Below are 18,820 nucleotides of genomic sequence, written 5' to 3'. Positions count from 1 at the left end.
AACGTGAACAATTCAATTAAAAAACAAACTGAAATCTTTTAGGGGGAAAAATAAAAAATATAAAACTTACAATAACCTGGTTGCATAAATATGCACACCCTTAAACTAATACTTTGTTGAAGCACCTTTTGATTTTATTACAGCACTCAGTCTTTTGGGGTAGGAGTCTATTAGCATGGCACATCTTGACTTGGCAATATTTGCCCACTCTTCTTTGCAAAACCGCTCCAAATTTGTCAGATTGCGATGGCATCTCCTGTGCACAGCCCTCTTCAGATCTGGCTGGGCCATTCCAAAACTTTAATCTTCTTCTGGTGAAGCCATGCTTTTGTTGATTTGGATGTGTGCTTTGGGTCATTGTCGTGCTGAAAGGTGAAATTCCTCTTCATCTTCAGCTTTCTAACGGAAGCCTGAAGGTTTTGTGCCAAAATTGACTGGTATTTGGAACTGTTCATAATTCCCTCCACCTCGACTAAGGCCCCGGTTCCAGCTGAAGACAAACAGCCCCAGAGCCGGATGCTGCCTCCACCAGGCTTCACTGTGGGTATGGTGTTCTTTGGGTGATGTGCAGTGTTGTTTCCGGCCAAACATACCTTTTGGAATTATGGCCAAAAAGTTCAACCTTGTTTCATCAGACCACAACACATTTTCCCACATGCTTTTGGGAGACTTCATGTATGTTTTTGCAAAATTTAGCCGGGCTTGGATGTTTTTCTTGGTAAGAAAAGGCTTCCGTCTTGCCCCCCTACCCCATAGCCCAAACATATGAAGAATACGGGAGATGGTTGTCACATGCAGTACACAGCCAGTACTTGCAAGAAATTCCTGCAGCTCCTTTAATGTTGCTGTCGGCCTCTCGGAAGCCTCCCTGACCAGTTTTCTTCTCGTCTTTTCATCAATTTGGGAGGGACGTCCAGTTCTTGGTCATGTCACTGTTGTGCCATATTTTCTCCACTTGATGATGGCTGTCTTCACTGTGTTCCATGGTTTATCTAATGCCTTGGAAATTATTTTGTACCCTTCTCCTGACTGATACCTTTCAACAATGACATCCCTCTGATGCTTTGGAAGCTCTCTGCGGATCATGGCTTTTGCTGTAAGATGCAACTAAGAAAATGTCAGGAAAATCCTACTAGAACAGCTGAACTTTATTTGGGATTAATCAGAGTCACTTTAAATGATGGCAGGAGTGTACTGACTACTATTTAACATGAGTTTGAATGTGATTGGTTAATTCTGAACACAGCCACATCCCCAGTTATTACCACATTATTTTATTTTTTTATTTTTTATTTTTTATTTTCCCCCCTAAAAGTTTTCAGTTTGTTTTTCAATTGAATTCTTCACGTTATAAGTCACATTAATGGTGGAAAAAGTTCTGACATGATTTATCTTGGTCTCATTTTTTTACATCACAAAAGCCTGTGGTGTGTAGACTTTTTATATCCACTGTATATGGTTACATTCATAGACTGTCTGTAAGGTTATATATTAACAATATATGTTATATATTATTAATTATTATACAATACAACTAGTTTTACTGTGTTTTTAAACCGGCCGACGTTGTTGTTGTACGTCATAATCCTGCGACAATGACGTCATCACATGCGCAGAGAAAACGCGCCGAGTCGGTAAGCGTTGAGTTTTTCCCCCCGATGAGCTCAGTATGTACTTCACTGTATACTTATCAATACTTAGTATATATATATATATATATATATGTATTTATATAGTAAGTACACAGTGAAGTAAGGTGAGTAACAGTGAGACACGCGAGAGACGGCTGGTCGCCGCACGGCCTGCTGGGTAATATGTTAACGACAGAGATGCGTTGATTGGTGCTGAGCGGCGCGTGAGAAAGAATAAAATCAAAACAAAGTTTTATTGAGGTAGGAGGAAGAGACGGAAACTACAGGTACTGGACTACTACTACTACTACTACTACTACTACTACTACTACTACTACTACTGATACTACTGATACTAAACATGCAACTTTACTACCACGACTGGTACTACTACTACTGATGCTAGCTATACTACTGATGTTACTAACCATACTACTACTACTGATAGTTCTAACTAAACTACTGATACTTCTAACTATACTACCACGACTGATACTATGGGAGTACTCAATGCAGTAATGCAGTCGTACTTGTCATGTGCTTAAAGCTGAATTATTTCCCAGTCTAACTTGGAGCAGGATCAAATAAACTGAATCAATAAGTGATGATCAATAATTGGATCCTGTGTTTCACAACCTGTCTGTCTGTCCACAGTCATGTCTGTCTCTCTGTCTGAAGAGAGAGACAGGATCCAGAGACAGGTGGAGGAGTTGGAGCAGAGTCTGTCTGTCTGTCTCTCTGAAACACACACTGATCTACAGCTGCTGAGCAGTGAGACAGGTACCTGTCTGTCTGTCTGCAGCATTGATCTACAGCTGCTGAGCAGTGAGACATGTACCTTTTCTGTCTGTCTAACAGTGACCTTCTGTCTCTCTGCTCAGATGATGAATCAGGAAGTGATGACGAAGAGGACGAGGTGAGACAAGACACAACACACAGGCTAACTCTAGTTAAGCTAACACAGTTGAGTTACCTAGTTAGATCACTAAGACTGGTTGAGCCAACACTAGTCATGCTAACAACACTACTCACTAAGTAAAGCTAACACTAGTTATGCAGATGCTGAGCTAACTCTAGTTAAGCTAACACCAGTTAAGTTAAGCTAACAGTAGCTAATTTAACGTTAGTTAAACTCTTTTCAAATTTTAATAACAATTATATAAAAATTTGACACAACACATGTACTGTGAGGAATATGACAGATGTTACAAAAAATGTAGTAAAGAGAAAAAAACTGTATTACAAAACCATCTTAATCATTGTAGTCACTAACATTGTTGAACATAATGGATGTTAGAGCTTCTTTGTTTCTAAATACTTCATAGAGAAAATAGATGAGTGATGGAGACTCAGGGAGGAGCCGTAAATTACTGACAGAGCCGCTAACAACTGTAAAAATAACTTTTTTACTGTCCTAACGTGAACATACCCCAAATGAACACTGTAAGCACTCTAAGCAGATTATTTCATCATATTAACTGGATCATATTAAATCATTTAGGAACGATTCTCTCCCAAGCTTTTTGATCCATATAAACAGTTGATCATTGTATCATTTATATTGAATTTTGTTGGGAGGCGTTAATGGTCACCTCAAATTTTTTTTTGTAGGATTTAGTTCATGTCTGAACTTTCTAATGACACAGGTGACCCAGCCACATATGAAGAGTTTATTGAATAGAAAAGAGTAGAAATTTCTCACTCTCTGAAAAATCAGCTAACAGTAGTTAAGCTAACAGTAGTTAAGCTAACAGAAGTTAAGAGAACAGTAGTTAAGAGAACAGTAGTTAAGCTAACAGTAGTTAAGAGAACAGTAGTTAAGCTAACAGTAGTTAAGAGAACAGTAGTTAAGAGAACAGTAGTTAAGCTAACAGAAGTTAAGAGAACATAGTTAAGCTAACAGTAGTTAAGCTAACAGAAGTTAAGCTAACAGAAGTTAAGAGAACAGTAGTTAAGCTAACAGTAGTTAAGCTAACAGTAGTTCAGGGAACAGTAGTTAAGCTAACAGTAGTTAAGCTAACAGTAGTTAAGGGAACAGTAGTTAAGAGAACAGTAGTTAAGAGAACAGTAGTTAAGCTAACAGAAGTTAAGAGAACAGTAGTTAAGAGAACAGTAGTTAAGCTAACAGAAGTTAAGAGAACAGTAGTTAAGAGAACAGTAGTTAAGCTAACAGTAGTTAAGAGAACAGAAGTTAAGAGAACAGTAGTTAAGAGAACAGTAGTTAAGAGAACATTAGTTAAGAGAACAGTAGTTAAGCTAACAGTAGTTAAGAGAACAGTAGTTAAGAGAACATTAGTTAAGAGAACAGTAGTTAAGCTAACAGACGTTAAGCTAACTGTAGTTAAGAGAACAGTAGTTAAGCTAACAGTAGTTAAGAGAACAGTAGTTAAGAGAACAGTAGTTAAGCTAACAGTAGTTAAGAGAACAGTAGTTAAGAGAACAGTAGTTAAGAGAACAGTAGTTAAGCTAACAGAAGTTAAGCTAACAGTAGTTAAGAGAACAGTAGTTAAGCTAACAGTAGTTAAGAGAACAGTAGTTAAGAGAACAGTAGTTAAGAGAACAGTAGTTAAGCTAACAGTAGTTAAGAGAACAGTAGTTAAGAGAACAGAAGTTAGTTAAGCTAACAGAAGTTAAGCTAACAGTAGTTAAGCTAACATTATTGAGGGTCCCCAGTGTTACTTAAAGACAGACATCTGTGTTCAGTCTGCTGCAGGTCTGTTGGCTCAAAGAGAAAAAATCCAGAAAGAGATCGAGAACCTGGAGAACAAGCTAGGACCCCAGAGTCCTGTCTGTCTGTCAGGTACTGTCTGTCTGTCTGTCTGTCAGGTACTGTCTGTCTGTCAGGTACTGTCTGTCTGTCGTCTGTCTGGTCTGTCTGTCTGTCTGTCTGTCTGTCTGTCTGTCTGTCAGGTACTGTCTGTCTGTCTGTCTGTCTGTCGTCTGTCGGTACTGTCTGTCTGCGTCTGTCTGTGTCTGTCTGTCTGTCAGGTACTGTCTGTCTGTTCGTCTGTCTGTCTGTCTGTCAGTCTGTCAGGTACTGTCTGTCTGTCTGTCAGTCTGTCAGTCTGTCAGGTACTGTCTGTCTGTCGTCTGTCTGTCTGTCGTCTGTCAGTACTGTCTGTCTGTCTGTCTGTCTGTCTGTCTGTCTGTCTGTCTGTCTGTCAGTCTGTCAGGTACTGTCTGGTTCGTCAGTCTGTCAGTCTGTCAGGTACTGTCTGTCTGTCTGTCTGTCTGTCTGTCTGTCAGTCTGTCAGGTACTGTCTGTCTGTCAGGTGCCTGTCTGTCTTTCACTGGTTATATGAAATCATGATTTAGTTGGATAATTTAAAATGGGGATGATTCTAAATGGTTAATGTCTGATCTGTTTGTTTAGATGGTGATAACATCATCATCAGCAGTGATGAGGTCAGTAACACAAACAAGAAGTCTACACAAGTAACTACACACTGTTGTTAACTGTGTGTGTGTGTGTGTGTGTGTGTGTGTGTGTGTGTGTGTGTGTGTGTGTGTGTGTGTGTGTGTGTGTGTGTGTGTGTGTGTGTGTGTGTCTCCAGAGTGAGCTGGGTATTTCTCTCTCTGTTGAGTCTTGTCTTCAGATGAACCTGGTTTACCAGCAGGTGGTGCAGGAGACTCTGTGTCAGCTGGAGACACTACTGACACACAACAACAGACAACAGGTCAGTACTGACACACAACAACAGACAACAGGTCAGTACTGACACACCACAAACAACAGGTCAGTACTGACACACAACAACAGACAACAGGTCAGTACTGACACACCACCACAGTAAACAGGTCAGTACTGACACACAACAACAGACAACAGGTCAGTACTGACACACAACAACAGACAACAGGTCAGTACTGACACACCACCACAGTAAACAGGTCAGTACTTACACACAACCACAGACAATAGGTCAGTACTAATGCTAAACCACAGTAAACAGGTCAGTACAAACACACAACCACAGACAACAGGTCAGTACTGAAACACAACCAGAGACAACGGGTCAGTATTGACACACAACCACAGACAACAGGTCAGGACTGACACACAACAAGAGACACACAACCAGAGAAACCACGTCAGTACTGACACACAACCACAGACAACAGGTTATTACTGACAAACAACAACAGACACACAACCACAGGCAGCAGGTCAGTACTGACACACAACCACAGACACACAACCACAGACAACAGGTCAGTACTGACACACAACAAAAGACACACAACCAGAGAAACCATGGCAGTACTGACACACATCCACATCAGTACTGACACATAACCATAGACAACCGATCAGTGCTGACACAAAACCACAGTCAACAGGTCAGTACTGACAAACAACAACAGACACTTAACCACAGACAACAGGCCAGTACTGACACACAACCACAGACAACAGTTCAGTACTGACACACAACCACAGACACACAACCACAGACAACAGGTCAGTACTGACACACAACCACAGACAACAGGTCAGTACTGACACACAACCACAGACAACAGGTCAGTACTGACACCCAACCGGTGAGTACTGACACACAACCATGTAAGTACTGATAACATGTTTTCTGTCTGTAGAGGGAACTTGTGTCTCAGTTGTCTGGACCAATCAAAGAGCCTTCCAGAGAACAGCCGGCCCCCTCCTCCTACCAGCTGCCAATCAACATGTACCTGGGTCGCTTCCTGAAACCATACTTCAAAGACAAACAGACCGGACTGGTAAGAACTGACAGACAGACAGAGGGGTGGACAGACAGGAACAGAAACAGATAGACCTGTAACAGCTGACCAATGAGGTTTTCTTGTTGTCTGTCCAGGGTCCTCCAGCCAATCAGGAGACGAAGGAGAAGAGCAGCAGGATGATAGGATGTCTGGACGAAAATAAAGTCAAGATTAAACGATGTGAGAAGACAAATATTTTAATGTCCTCTACGTCATCAGTGTGCACTCATGTCCTCACTGTGTCCTCAGTATGACCTCAGTGTGTCTTCATGGTCTCAGTGTGTCTTCACGTTCTCACTGTGTCCTCATATCCTAACTGTGTCCTCAGTATGACCTCACTGTGTCCTCATGTCTTCTTGTTGTCCTCACGGTCTCATCACTGTATCTTCATGTCGTCACTGTGTCCTCAGTATGTCCACACTGTGTCCTCATGTTTCTTGTTCTCCTCAAGGTCTCATCATTGTGTCTTCATGTCCTCACTGTGTCTTCAGGGGAGAGCTGGCAGAAGACTCTTCTGATCGACTCAGTGTCCAGAGACAGTCTAAGGAGACTTGTCCAGCCCAAACTCTCCAGGTAACGTTTCACCGTTAAGGACATGTCTTCCATCTCTGTCGTCGTAACCACTTGTACGTCTGAGTCTCATCACACTGTTGTCAAACTGACATCCTGCTAATTACAAGTTAGCAGCTACATTTAGCATCACTGCTCCACATCACCGACATTCACAAGCTAGGTCTCAATTCATGGCCCCTTCCTTTTGAGGTCGCATTTGAAGACTGATCACAGCATTGCGACTAGACTGTCCCAATTTAAGGCTCCGACAAATGTGTCCTTCCAACCCCGAGCAGCCGATGCTCACTGGGTGGATCCTTCCCGGCCCAACACATCCCATGATTCATTGTGCTTCTGTAATGGACTGAAAGAGGTAATGGTGGCAACAAGCCAGGCAAAAACATTAGAAACATTTATTTGTAAATGTAAGTACTTAACCGATCAGCTAATGGTACACATGTTTAAAAAAAAGTATTTTTAATGAAAAACTATTTAGTCTGTGGCTCTGTTGCTAGGCTATGACTAAAAGGGGCGGGACAAGCTGGCGGTGCACTAAGAAGACAAGACCGTCTTGTTTCGCTGAAACAGTGTACGCGGCTGATTCAGGATGTAACCAACGTCGCCTGCGTAGATCAGGTCCTCCGTAGGATGCAGCCCCTGAATATAACAACATTGCCCAGACCACAGCTTCTTTTCTGGTGTTCGACAGATCGATGAAGAATACTTTATTGCCCCCTACTGGCTCAACATGCTGGTTTGAGTAATTGTAGTCAATTTTGTTTCTCCTCTGGATGAAGATATTTTAATAAAAAGAAGGGAAAATATCCACTGCAGTTTAGAAAAGGCCTTCATGAGGCATGTCTGTCTCTCTGTCCCACCTGTTTCTCTGTCCCACCTGTCTCTATATCCCACCTGTCTCTATATCCCACCTGTCTCTCTGTCAGGGTGGACTACCTGAGTCAGAAGTTGTCGTCAGCAGAGGAGACAAACAGGCAGAAGCTCCGAGAGCAGATCGACAGTTTGGAGAGAGAGATTGACAAACTCAGGTATGAGTCCATCCAGAAACAGGGTCAGACTGTCAGAGCTGGTCTGTGTCCTGGTCTGGATCCAGGTCCATGTCTGTGTCCTGGTCTGTTCCCAGGTCCAGGTCTGTGTCCTGGGGTCTCATTTATAAAACAGTGCGTGGGATTCATACTAAAAGTGTACCTGCGCACAAAAGCCGGAAATGGCGTACGTAAAAGAAAATTCTGATTTATAAAACCATGCACACGCACACCTGAACGCAATGTTCACTTTATAAATCACAGTCCAGTGAGTCCTGACGGAGTCATGGCATCAAGCGATGAGAAGAGGAAGCAAAACTTTCTGACACTGACATCGAGGTGTTTGTTAGTGAGGTGGAGGTGAAGAGACATTTTATGGGACAGCAGTGATGTCACTAATAAATAACGTTCGTTTCAGGCCAGTTTTGTGCGTATGCAACGGCTATAAATGAGACCCCTGGTCTGGATCCAGGTCCAGGTCCGGTCCAGGTCTGTGTCCTGGTCTGTTTCCAGGTCCAGGTCTTTGAACTGGTCTGGATCCAGGTCTGTTCATGTCTGTGTCCTGGTCTGTGTCCAGGTCTACTCCATGTCTGTGTCCTGGTCTGGATCCAGGTCCAGGTCCATGTCTGTGTCCTGGTCTGGGTCTGGGTCTGGGTTCAGAGTGTACATATACAACTGCATGAGTTATGATGTTTGACATGTGTCACTGACCGTGTCATTCTCTTACTTTGATTGGTAAGGACGAAGGAGGAGGAGGAGCTGATTGGTGATCGATACGAGGAACATGACTGGGAAAAAATCTCCAACATTGATGTAAATCTGAGATTCAACTAATCACGTGTTGACGAAGAAACAGTCGTCAGCCTGCCGGTAACAACGTGTCCTCTCTGGTCAGTTTGAAGGGACGCGGGAGGCCGATGACATACAGTGTTTCTGGCAGAACTTCCTTCACCCGTCAATCAGGAAGGTTGGATGGAGTCAGGAGGAGGTGGAGCAGCTGAGAGACATCAGCAGGAGACACCGAGAGAGACACTGGAAGAAGATCGCTGAGGAGCTGGGGGTTAGGACCAGTCTGTCTTTGTAACCTTTCTGTCTCTCACACATCTGTCTGTTTCTCACCTGTCTGTCCATCTCTACTGTATGTCTTTCTAACCTGTCTGTCTCACCTGTTTGTCTGTCTGTCTCTAAGACGGGGAGGACAGCCTTCATGTGTCTTCAGACTTTCCAGCGTTTTGTGTCAGACTCGTTGAGACGAGGCAGTTGGACGCCCAATGAAGACGCTCTTCTCCGGGATCTGGTGGACAAGATGAGGATCGGAAACTTTATCCCCTACACTCAGAGTAATGACATCACTGTGACATCACTGTGACATCACGTCTCTCCATCTCACTGATAGTCTGTCTGTCCACCTGTCTGTCTCTCAGTGAGTTACTTCATGGAGGGTCGTGACCCCCCTCAGCTGATCTACAGGTGGAACCAGGTTCTGGACCCGAGCCTGAAGAAAGGCCTGTGGACCAAACAGGAAGACCAGGTGGGCAGCGGACGGGGCTTACAGGAACACCTGGCGTAGCTTAACAAATACCTGTCCCCAGGAAACATCATAAAAAGTGTCCTCATTGTGGACAGTTTTTAGAGACATCATCACCTCAAACTGTTGCCTGTCTGTCTCTCAGCTTTTGTTGCGAGCTGTCTCACGTCACGGGGAGAAGAACTGGTGGAAGATCCGGCTGGAGGTTCCTGGACGAACTGACAGCGCCTGCAGAGACAGGTGAGTCCTGATTGGATGAAGGATCATAGAGACAGAATGTGTTTGATCTCTTCCTCTTCATGTGTTGTGTGTGTGCAGGTATCATGACTGTCTGAAGTCGGGGACGAAGCGAGGAGCATTTGACAAACAGGAGCAAGAGCTGCTGCTGCAGCTGGTGGAGAAATATGGCGTCGGTGAGTGTCACACATTTACAGAGAGCCTGATGCTGACTACTATGGGTATTGTCCTGTCCAGTGTCTTCAACATCCTCTGATGATAAATGTCCATCTATGTGTCAGGTCGCTGGGCGAAGATCGCCGCTGAGATTCCTCAACGTTACGATGCTCAGTGTCTGAGAGAATGGAGGAAAGTGAGCAGACAGAGACTTTGTCCTGCTGAGGTGATAATTTTCACACCTAAGTTCCTTGAGTGAACTTCAGTCAAGAGAAAATGTATTGAGTTGAAAAAATATGATTAATGTTGAAAAGAGGAATGAAAATAAAGCAGAATAATGTTTAAGTCTCCATGTTTTAAGGGTCTTACCGAGGGATAGAACATTCCACATACATGAGAACCGCCTCTGACTGATGTAACTCTGTGTCAACAGAAAAATAGAAAAGCTAAAAACCCACAAACAAGTGGAGATGGAAAGAAGAGGAAGAAGGTAAACATCAGGAGGAAAGTGAAGGAGGAGGAGCTGAGCAGTGAGGAGGAGCCGGAGGAGGAGGAGGTGGTGGAGTACATGGACAGTGATAATGATGAGAAGAAGATGAAGGAGGAGGAGAAGGAGGAGGAGAAGGAGGAGGAGGAGGAGGTCGTTGAAGTGGATAGGACTGCACATGTAGAGGATGAGGTGGAAGAGTACACCTGCCCTTCGATGACTGAGTGGATTCCAGATGATAAAGCAGAACATTTCTCCTTCCTACACTTTAGACCAGTGTCGATACCTTCTTCCTCCGATGGCCACAGAGGGAAGCCAGTCCGCTCAACCATCGTGGGTAAGTTTGGACGCTCTGTGATCATTGGACCAAATCCACCAGAGCTGCAGTGGGAGGAGCGTCACAGAAGCAGCACCATGATGATGGTGTCACCTGACCAGCTCCAAGCCCACCTGCACTACCAGGCGGCCGAGTGGAAAAAACGGGGCTTCCGGCCAAAAGGGAAACAGATGGGCCGATCCATGGACATGGTACTGAGGTACAAGCTCCAGGCTGCCGTGATGCCCTGGATTGGTAACCTGCTGATCCCGACTCAAACCAGACTGACTGTGGCCGATGCCCTGAGGGAACAAGGAGAGAAAACCAAGCTCTCCTCTACTCCTGTCTTCCAGCTGCTGCTGCAGACCATGAACGTGGACGTCATCGGGTGCAAGGAGATGATAGAGCAGAGGAAGAAGAAAGTGGTGTTTCCGACTCCGCCCCCAGACCCTTCGTCTGTCCGCAGGAAGGATCCGCGCACTGTTGCAGGAATCCTGCAGCAGAGGGAGCAGCAGAAGGAGTTAGACCTGCAGCACAAACTGATCCTGACGCAGCTTCACACTCTGCAACAGCAGCAAATGATGCTCAAACAACCATTCAGAACACAGCAATTAGTTTATCTGCACCAACCTCAGAATCTACCCCCTCAGACTCTCCCTCCTAGCATCCCGTCTCAGAATCGTCCTGGTCTTCCTCAGATGTCTCATCTGTCATTTCCTCAGAGTGTCTTCATTCCTCATCCTCTTCTCCAACCTCAGAAACCTCTTGCTCCCTCTTCCGACACATCCCATTTGTCTCCATGCCGACCTCCTCCTGTGGGCGTCCTCACCTCTTCATCTCCTCCTCTTCCTCCTGTCTCCATGGTGCCGATGCTCCAGAGTCCTAGCAGCTCCGCCTTAGTCCAGAAAAAGACTGTACCATTGACTCAGAGCTTCAAAGTTGACCAGTCCTCTTCCCCTAACCCAGCTGTTTCAATTGGTTCAACACTGGCCAATCAACAAGCTGTTCCATTCGTACTCCCAACCCTCGCCACCCGTCCTCTCCCTTCCTCCAGTGGTACGACAGGTGTGAATGACGAAGGACGGAGGAATCTGAAGCCGAGTCAAAGGGCCAGAGCTCTGAAGGAAGCTACTAAACCCAAGGTAACCACATTTTTACTATTTCCTGTTGTGAGACTTAACTAGAATCAAACGTTCACTTAGACACATAGAGGGACTGATTAGATTTAAGAGGTCAAAGGTCACGGTGACCTCATGAGTCTAAGGGAAACAAAATGTGTGTGGACTGAAACTGCTTTAGTTGGTGGAGACAAACAACCACAGGATGGTGATTCCGAATAAAACAAGAACTGATTTAGCTTTTTTGCTTGTTTCAGACTCAAAACAGGAAGAAATCTGCTTCATCCTCCCGAAAGATGACTGAGACCCAGAAAACAAACTCTCCCCCTCAGACTGGGGTCCTCCCTCCTCCTCAGCATCACACTGCATTCTTAAGTTCAAGCTTATCTGCTTCTTTCCACAGGGACCATGACTACTTTATTCATACTAACCCCCCCCCAAGTCAACCAAGTCCTGCCCCCAAACGGCCAGACCCCAAACACTGTAAATCTGACCCCGTCCCAGAGACGCCTCCCAAACATCCCAGCAGAGGAATAAAACGAAGGAGGCGGCAGGAGCAGGACGGGGTGACGAGCAGTCAGGATGTCCAATGTACAGATGGGACAGGTGACCCCGGGGCCCAGGCTGATACAGGTGCAACCCAGGAAGGAAAAAGGGTTCGGAAGCTAAGTCAGAAGGCCAGGGAGCTGCAGAATGCGACTGTAGCCAAGGTTTGATCTGTTGCCTCCTATTTGTCCATCTTGTCCTCACATGTCTCCTCCTGTTTGACTCCTGTTTTTTGTTTCCAGGACGAAGCAAAAAAGAAGAGGAAGTCTTCTCCTTCAAAAACTCGCCCTCGTACGTCTCGCTCTAAAGAGGAAACTGTCGATCACCCCGAGCAACCCACACTGCATTTACTTCCTGGTCAGTCGATATGGGTCATGACTCCTGGTGGTCTGGTCCAGCTCGCACTAGCCCCGCCCCAACCCCATCAGCAGGCATTAGTGCCGAACCCCACCTTTCCACCTCCACCTGGGAATAGTCCAAGACACCAACTGGACACGCCTCCTCTGAGATTCAAACCACCACCTGTACCATATGACCTGACCATCCCCATCAATCTCCCTGCTCCACCCACTCATCCTTCTAAGCCCCTGAAACCTGTCCCAAGCCCAGGTTTGTTCCCCCTCCGCTCCTGTTACCCTCAGACTCCTCCCAAAATCTTCCTGCCCTATAAGGGTGCAATCAGAGTGGACGAGGCCGAGCCACCTCCCCTCAGGAGGGAGGCGCTTCAGTTCAACCCCTCACTGATGTTCCTGGAGCCTCAGGAAGCAGTGCGTGATTGGCTGAGTGGGCGGAGAGGGGTGGTGGTACCAGGAGCAGGCGTGGCTCTGCCCTACCTGCCGCCATTTGCCAGCACTCTGAGCACGCTCAGTGCGCTGCTTCAGGCCAAAAACTCTTTGACCAAATCATCTCTGCAGCTGCTGCGTCAAGACTCTGAACCTCGGCACTGCCAAACCAAAATCGTGTCTGACAACAGTTCAGAAAACACCTCCAGTCAGCTTCCACCCGACCTGCCAGACTCCACCTCTGACCTCAGACCAGCCGAGCAACCAGGTAACGCTCATCTGACAGGTACAGGCTGGAGAACTCACCTGACGTCCAGGCGACTTCTCTGGTCAGGTGAATCCGTGTATCATTCGTTCTTTTTATATTCAATTAGAAAACCCAAATCGGACAATTTTAAAAACAAGTCATTGTTTTGTTATTCATTTATGAATCTGATACCAAAAAACAATTAACGGTGTGTTTTCGTAGTTTGGATTTTTTGCTCAGATCAAAAATAGGAAATGAAACAACGGGTCAAGGGCCGAACTTGATTTTGATATTTAATTTGTATGATTTGTGTGACCTCGAAGTCAGATTACTCGGATCAATAAATCATAAGCGAAACGTTGTTAAAACCCAAACGCCGCCTCTTTCCCACCGTAGTAAGGTGGACAACAGGCTACAAGCCTGTTTTTATCAATATGAGCCATCCTCTCTATGGACAGGCTGTGAGACTAGTGCGCAGGGACCGTCCAAAGAAAAGAGATTTTACAAAAATATTCAATTACTTCACTCTAATACTGTGTATTCTCACCAAAACTACATGGATTCAGGTGTATTTTCAGATTTATTCTCAGATCAGCAGAGCAGCCAGGTACATGCTGGAACTGCGATGGTTTGACGGTTTGTCTGCCCTGTGCCTGGGACAGTGGAGCTGTGCATGACTCCCTGGTGTCTGCCCTGGTACCCCGGCTTGGTATACCCCCTCAGTACCACCACTTAATTAGTTTTCAGCCATATGCAGTTCCAGCAAAAAAACAGAAAAACATTTGCAGTGATGACGGTAATGGGCTCAACCTCACGATAGGCATCACATGACCGTGGTATTTCAGTAATGCGGTTGTCGTAACAGCCCTAGTACATGTTCTCAGGTCAGGTGGGTCTTAAGGTGTGTTCTCAGGTGTTTGTTGTTTCTCCCAGCAGCTCCCTCTGTCAGCTCTGACGTCCTGCAGGAGGAGAGAGGAGGAGGAGGAGGAGGAGGAGGTGCTTGTGGCGGCAGTGCGTGAGCTTGTGACAGAGCGTTTCTCTAGTAACCCCGCCTACCAGTTGTTGAAGGCCCGCTTCCTGTCACTCTTCACTGTCCCCGCCCTCCTTGCTACCATCCAGCCAATAACAGAGAAGACTGTGGCTCGCCCAGCCACTCAGGAGGAGGATGAGGAGGAGGAAGAGGAGGAAGAAGTGGCAAAGCTGAAGAAAATCAAAGAAAGGGGGCGACAGAGAGCACAGGTGAGATAAACAACTCGTGTAGGTAAAGTTTGATTTGATGATAAAAGTTACGGTACCACTAACAGCCACTAGATAATAATAAATAAAAAATAACTTCATAACAACCACTGTCAATGGTCACAGACGTTTCAGTGTCAGATTTCTGTGGTCTCTTTTCCAGCGAGATTAGAACTAGATGTCATCAAATCTTTCCATATTTTATTCTACTGGTCCTCGAGGGGGTTATTCCATCAAAGTAGCTTAACTAATCCTGGCTTAAGTGAAAAGGTTCTGTTTGAATTAGCTTCAACTTCAGACTGTGGATATGAAGCTGTATAATATCAGGTCTGTTGGAAATCACTACAGAACATTTACTGTGAATGAGCCTGATGAAGTTTGTGTGAAGCCTCTGACTCACTGACCCAATAAACTTTATTCTGTCACATCCCAACAAACACAAACAAGGACGTGGCAACAAGATAAAGTACAAATACTTCAGTATCAAAGAAAGAGAACCTGAGAATGAAATGAGTGTTGGAGAAACAGAAGTTAAAGAGATGTCAGAATAAATTCACAGTCACAGTCGACTTTGAATTGGTGATGTTTTCATTTCTTTTTCTCACAGCTTGAAAATAGTACCTAATAAACAGTTCAACTAAACTTTGACAAACACTTGTTTCAACCGAATGCCTGGTACTGAGCAGGCTAGCTCTAAAGTATAAGCTACCATGGTGATTGAGCACGAATTGGTTTGAGCCAGAGTCACGGAACGAATCTCGCACTTAAATAAACCAGAATTATCAAAGAAAACCAGGATTAGTGTTCAGCCACTTTGATGGAATACCCCCCATCTCTTTCCTCATTAGATGTTTTAATCTTGTATGTGTGGATAAACAAAAGGACACATTTTATCACCTTGTTTTAATGAAACCAATAAGACACAACATCAAACTTAATGAAGCTCTCATGGACACGAGTCGCCTGTAATGAAGTAAAAAGGGTTACAATCAATATAATCAATTATAAATACAACACGTGTTTATCTTGAAGTGTGTGACAGTGTTCTCACCTGCTCAGGTGAGTCAATGTTCATGAAAATATTTAATTTCTCCTCCAGGGATCTGTGCTGATGTGTGACACGTCAGGAGCGCCAGCCAATCACTTCTCAGGAATCAACGCATCCGCCGCTGACCAGAACCGGCCAGTAGAACCCTGATCACACAGATCTACGATCACATGTTCAGATCAGTTCAATGCTCCTCTTTATCCTGGTTCAACAGCTGTTCATCTGAAATGATCTGATTTCTTCAGATTCATTTTGAGATTAGTTTAAAAAATGACTTTTCATTAGATGACAAAAAACATTCCTACTCTCGTTCAGTTTTAGTTTTCGTTGTAACATTAAAAATCTTAAAACATTTCAGATCTGGTTTCAGAGCTCATAGATAACAACCAGTAAAAATAAATATAATACAAGAAATAAAACCTTTAATGTACTGACGAGAATTTTAAAGAGTCAAAAAAAACATGTCACTTTAAAAAAGAAAAAATGTAGATTTTCTGCAGTTGGAGAAAAGTAAATCAGGTCAGAGCCTCATGTTGCACTAAAATATGTTGAGAAGTTTTAATTTACTTTGAAATGTTTGATGGTTTTGAGCTGATGGTTTTGTAATAAAGAAAGTTTACATGAAGCAGTGTCTTCACACTTGTGACAACTGATGTTTGACTTCGACTGTAACAACAAAGTGGACTGTGAGGACACACTGGACTGTGAGGACTCTGTAAGGACATTGGACTGTGAGGACACAGTGGACTGTGAGGACTCTGTAAGGACATTGGACTGTGAGGACACACTGGACTGTGAGGACTCTGTAAGGACATTGGACTGTGAGGACACAGTGGACTGTGAGGACTCTGTAAGGCACAGTGGACTGTGAGGACTCTGTAAGGACACTGGACTCTGAGGACTGTAAGGACACACTGGACTGTGAGGACTCTGTAAGGACATTGGACTGTCAGGACACAGTGGACTGTGAGGACTCTGTAAAGACACTGGACTGTGAGGACACTGGACTCTGAGGACTGTATGAGACACACTGGACTGTGAGGACTCTGTAAGGACATTGGACTGTGAGGACTCTGTAAGGACACTGGACTGTGAGGACACTATGGACTGTGAGGACTCTGAAAGGACACTGGAATGTGAGGACTCTGTAAGGGCACAGCACTGTAAGGACACTGGAATGTGAGGACACTGGACTGTGAGGACACAGGTGACATTTGGACCATCCTGTTGGTTTCTGGTTTCTCCGTCCGTAACTTCTCAGTTTGACACATTGTGCTTTTCTTGGTTTAAACGGAAATGGTTTGTATTTATAAAGATCTTTTCTCGTCTTGCTGACTCAAAGCACTTTCTGCCGTTCACCTGTTCACACACACACATCACAGAGCATCTATTAGCAGCACCTTGTTCTATCGGGCAATTCAGGGTTCAGCATCTTGCCCAAGGACACTTCGGCATGCAGATGGGGCAGACTGGGGATCGGACTGCCGACCTTCTGGTTGGAGGACGACCGCTCTACCCCTCAGCCGCAGCCGCCCACAACAGCCGCCAGTTTAGTTTCACTTCAGGAATCAAAGTCAAATGTGAAAAAGTTTCTGTTTCCTCTTCTGACTTCTCTCATTTTCACTTCTTCCTCTTTGTGTCGACATAAACAGCCAATGAATAAAATGTATGGACGTGGTTCAGTAAACTAACAGAACCACATCGTCAGTAAACTAACAGAACCACATCGTCAGTAAACTTACAGAACCACATCGTCAGTAAACTAACAGAACCACATCGTCAGTAAACTAACAGAACCACATCGTCAGTAAACTAACAGAACCACATCGTCAGTAAACTAACAGAACCCGATGTGACACGATTGGTCAGTGAACTGCATCAGTGCCAGTCAGAGAGGGAGGAGACTGAGGCAAAAACAGGTAGTGAGAGGAGAGACTTCCTTCTCAGAAACAGACTGAGACAGACGGTGTCGGTGCGAGTGTCCATTGTGTGCTAGTGTGTACTCATCGCGTAGTGTGTACCTCACAGAAGTGAATACTCATATTACTGCAGTAATCAGATTACTCATCATGGACTCAGTGAGTAAGGACGACATCTGTTGGCTACAGTTGGATGATTACAGGATGTTGCTCATCAAAACAATCGAACCTTCAAGAATCACCCCCTACCTCCGACAGTGTCAGGTAACTCCTCCTTCTCTCCTCCACCTGTCCCTGCTCCTCCCTCTCTGATTTGTTGTTTTGTGATGCTGTTGTCAGGTCATCTGTGCTGAGGATGAGGAGCAGCTTTTCAATGATCCCGCCCTCGTCATCAGGAGGAGAAAAGTTGGTAAGAAATGCATCATCTGCTACTATAAGAACTCAAACCTTCTCCCAGATTTTATTCTTACATTTAGGACTCGTTCACACCAACAGACTTTTCAGTTTAGTCTAGACCCAAATTTCAGGTGTGAAAGGTTCCCTCAGACCACGGTCCAGACCAACGCACCGTAATTTAGTCCAAAAGAGGTGTTCTGGGTCTGGATCAAACTGAGCCATGGTTTGCAGACGGGGGGAAAGGGTTACTGGGACATCCAGAAAATAAAGAATTAAGTAATCCAGTCTAGAGGTAACAAATGCTCCTTTACAGGAGCCCTGCTGGACATCCTACAGAGGACAGGGGTCAAAGGTTACACAGCCTTCCTGGAGAGTCTGGAACTGGATTATCCTCAACTGTACAGTCGAATAACTGGGAAGGAGCCGAACAAGACCTTCAGCATCCTCATCGGTCTGTCTGTCTTTTAGTCTGTCTGTCTCTGTGTCTGCCTTACCCTCCATGTCTCAATTGTTATAATGTCTCTTTAATTTAGACACAGCAGGAGAATCTGGTCTGACTCAATTCTTGATGTCGGAGCTCAGCCGCCTGCAGAGGGCGTTGCAGGAAGAGAGGAGACGCCGCCAAATGGCTTGCTCTGTCGCAAAGGAACAGGTTGGCATAGCAACCACGTTACTAAGGAAGAGGTAGAGAAGGAGCTCACGAAGTTCTTTGCTGACTTGCTAAACCTTCATGCTTTGTTATGGCCACCAGGAGGCGTGGTCTCAGCAGCAGCAGCTGCGGGACCAGGAGCTGAGGAAGCTGACTGAGCGGGTGCAGAAGGTCCGGGAAGAGCGC

General features: G+C 45.0%; 1 protein-coding gene across 6 annotated transcripts; it reads left to right on the top strand.

Moving 5' to 3' along the window:
* The first annotated feature begins 1,599 nt into the window (after positions 1-1,599).
* On the top strand, positions 1,600-16,998 carry snapc4 (small nuclear RNA activating complex, polypeptide 4). Of its 6 annotated transcripts, XM_047341168.1 has the most exons (23): positions 1,621-1,918; positions 2,286-2,411; positions 2,513-2,547; positions 4,335-4,431; positions 5,005-5,036; positions 5,186-5,308; positions 6,231-6,371; positions 6,470-6,554; positions 6,866-6,947; positions 7,871-7,972; positions 8,710-8,782; positions 8,865-9,029; positions 9,159-9,309; positions 9,394-9,500; positions 9,643-9,737; positions 9,816-9,910; positions 10,016-10,116; positions 10,324-11,835; positions 12,069-12,521; positions 12,600-13,278; positions 13,987-13,993; positions 14,358-14,625; positions 15,722-16,998. In XM_047341168.1, the coding sequence occupies exons 2-23, from the start codon at positions 2,288-2,290 to the stop codon at positions 15,818-15,820; spliced, it is 4,626 nt and encodes a 1,541-aa protein (XP_047197124.1). In that variant the 5' UTR covers positions 1,621-1,918; positions 2,286-2,287; the 3' UTR covers positions 15,821-16,998. The 6 variants fall into 6 exon arrangements, 1 of the variants encoding a protein (XP_047197124.1); XR_007032947.1 differs by lacking the exon at positions 13,987-13,993 and having other exon boundaries at positions 1,600-1,634; positions 12,600-13,407; positions 14,320-14,625; XR_007032946.1 differs by lacking the exon at positions 13,987-13,993 and having other exon boundaries at positions 1,621-1,892; positions 12,600-13,407; positions 14,320-14,625.
* Positions 16,999-18,820: the final 1,822 nt, after the last annotated feature.

The sequence above is a fragment of the Hippoglossus stenolepis genome, chromosome 9 (genome assembly GCF_022539355.2).
Source record: "Hippoglossus stenolepis isolate QCI-W04-F060 chromosome 9, HSTE1.2, whole genome shotgun sequence".
Taxonomy (NCBI): domain Eukaryota; kingdom Metazoa; phylum Chordata; class Actinopteri; order Pleuronectiformes; family Pleuronectidae; genus Hippoglossus; species Hippoglossus stenolepis.
The sequence above is the reverse complement of the archived record's forward strand: the minus strand, read 5'-3'. Positions and strand labels throughout refer to the sequence as shown.

Bases quoted from the DNA above. Each gene is read 5' to 3' on its own strand.
- snapc4 (XM_047341168.1), top strand. From the start codon at position 2,288: ATGTCTGTCTCTCTGTCTGAAGAGAGAGACAGGATCCAGAGACAGGTG. The intron at 4,432-5,004 runs GTACTGTCTGTC...CTGTTTGTTTAG, and splicing joins GAGTCCTGTCTGTCTGTCAG to ATGGTGATAACATCATCATC. The intron at 6,948-7,870 runs GTAACGTTTCAC...TCTCTCTGTCAG, and splicing joins GTCCAGCCCAAACTCTCCAG to GGTGGACTACCTGAGTCAGA.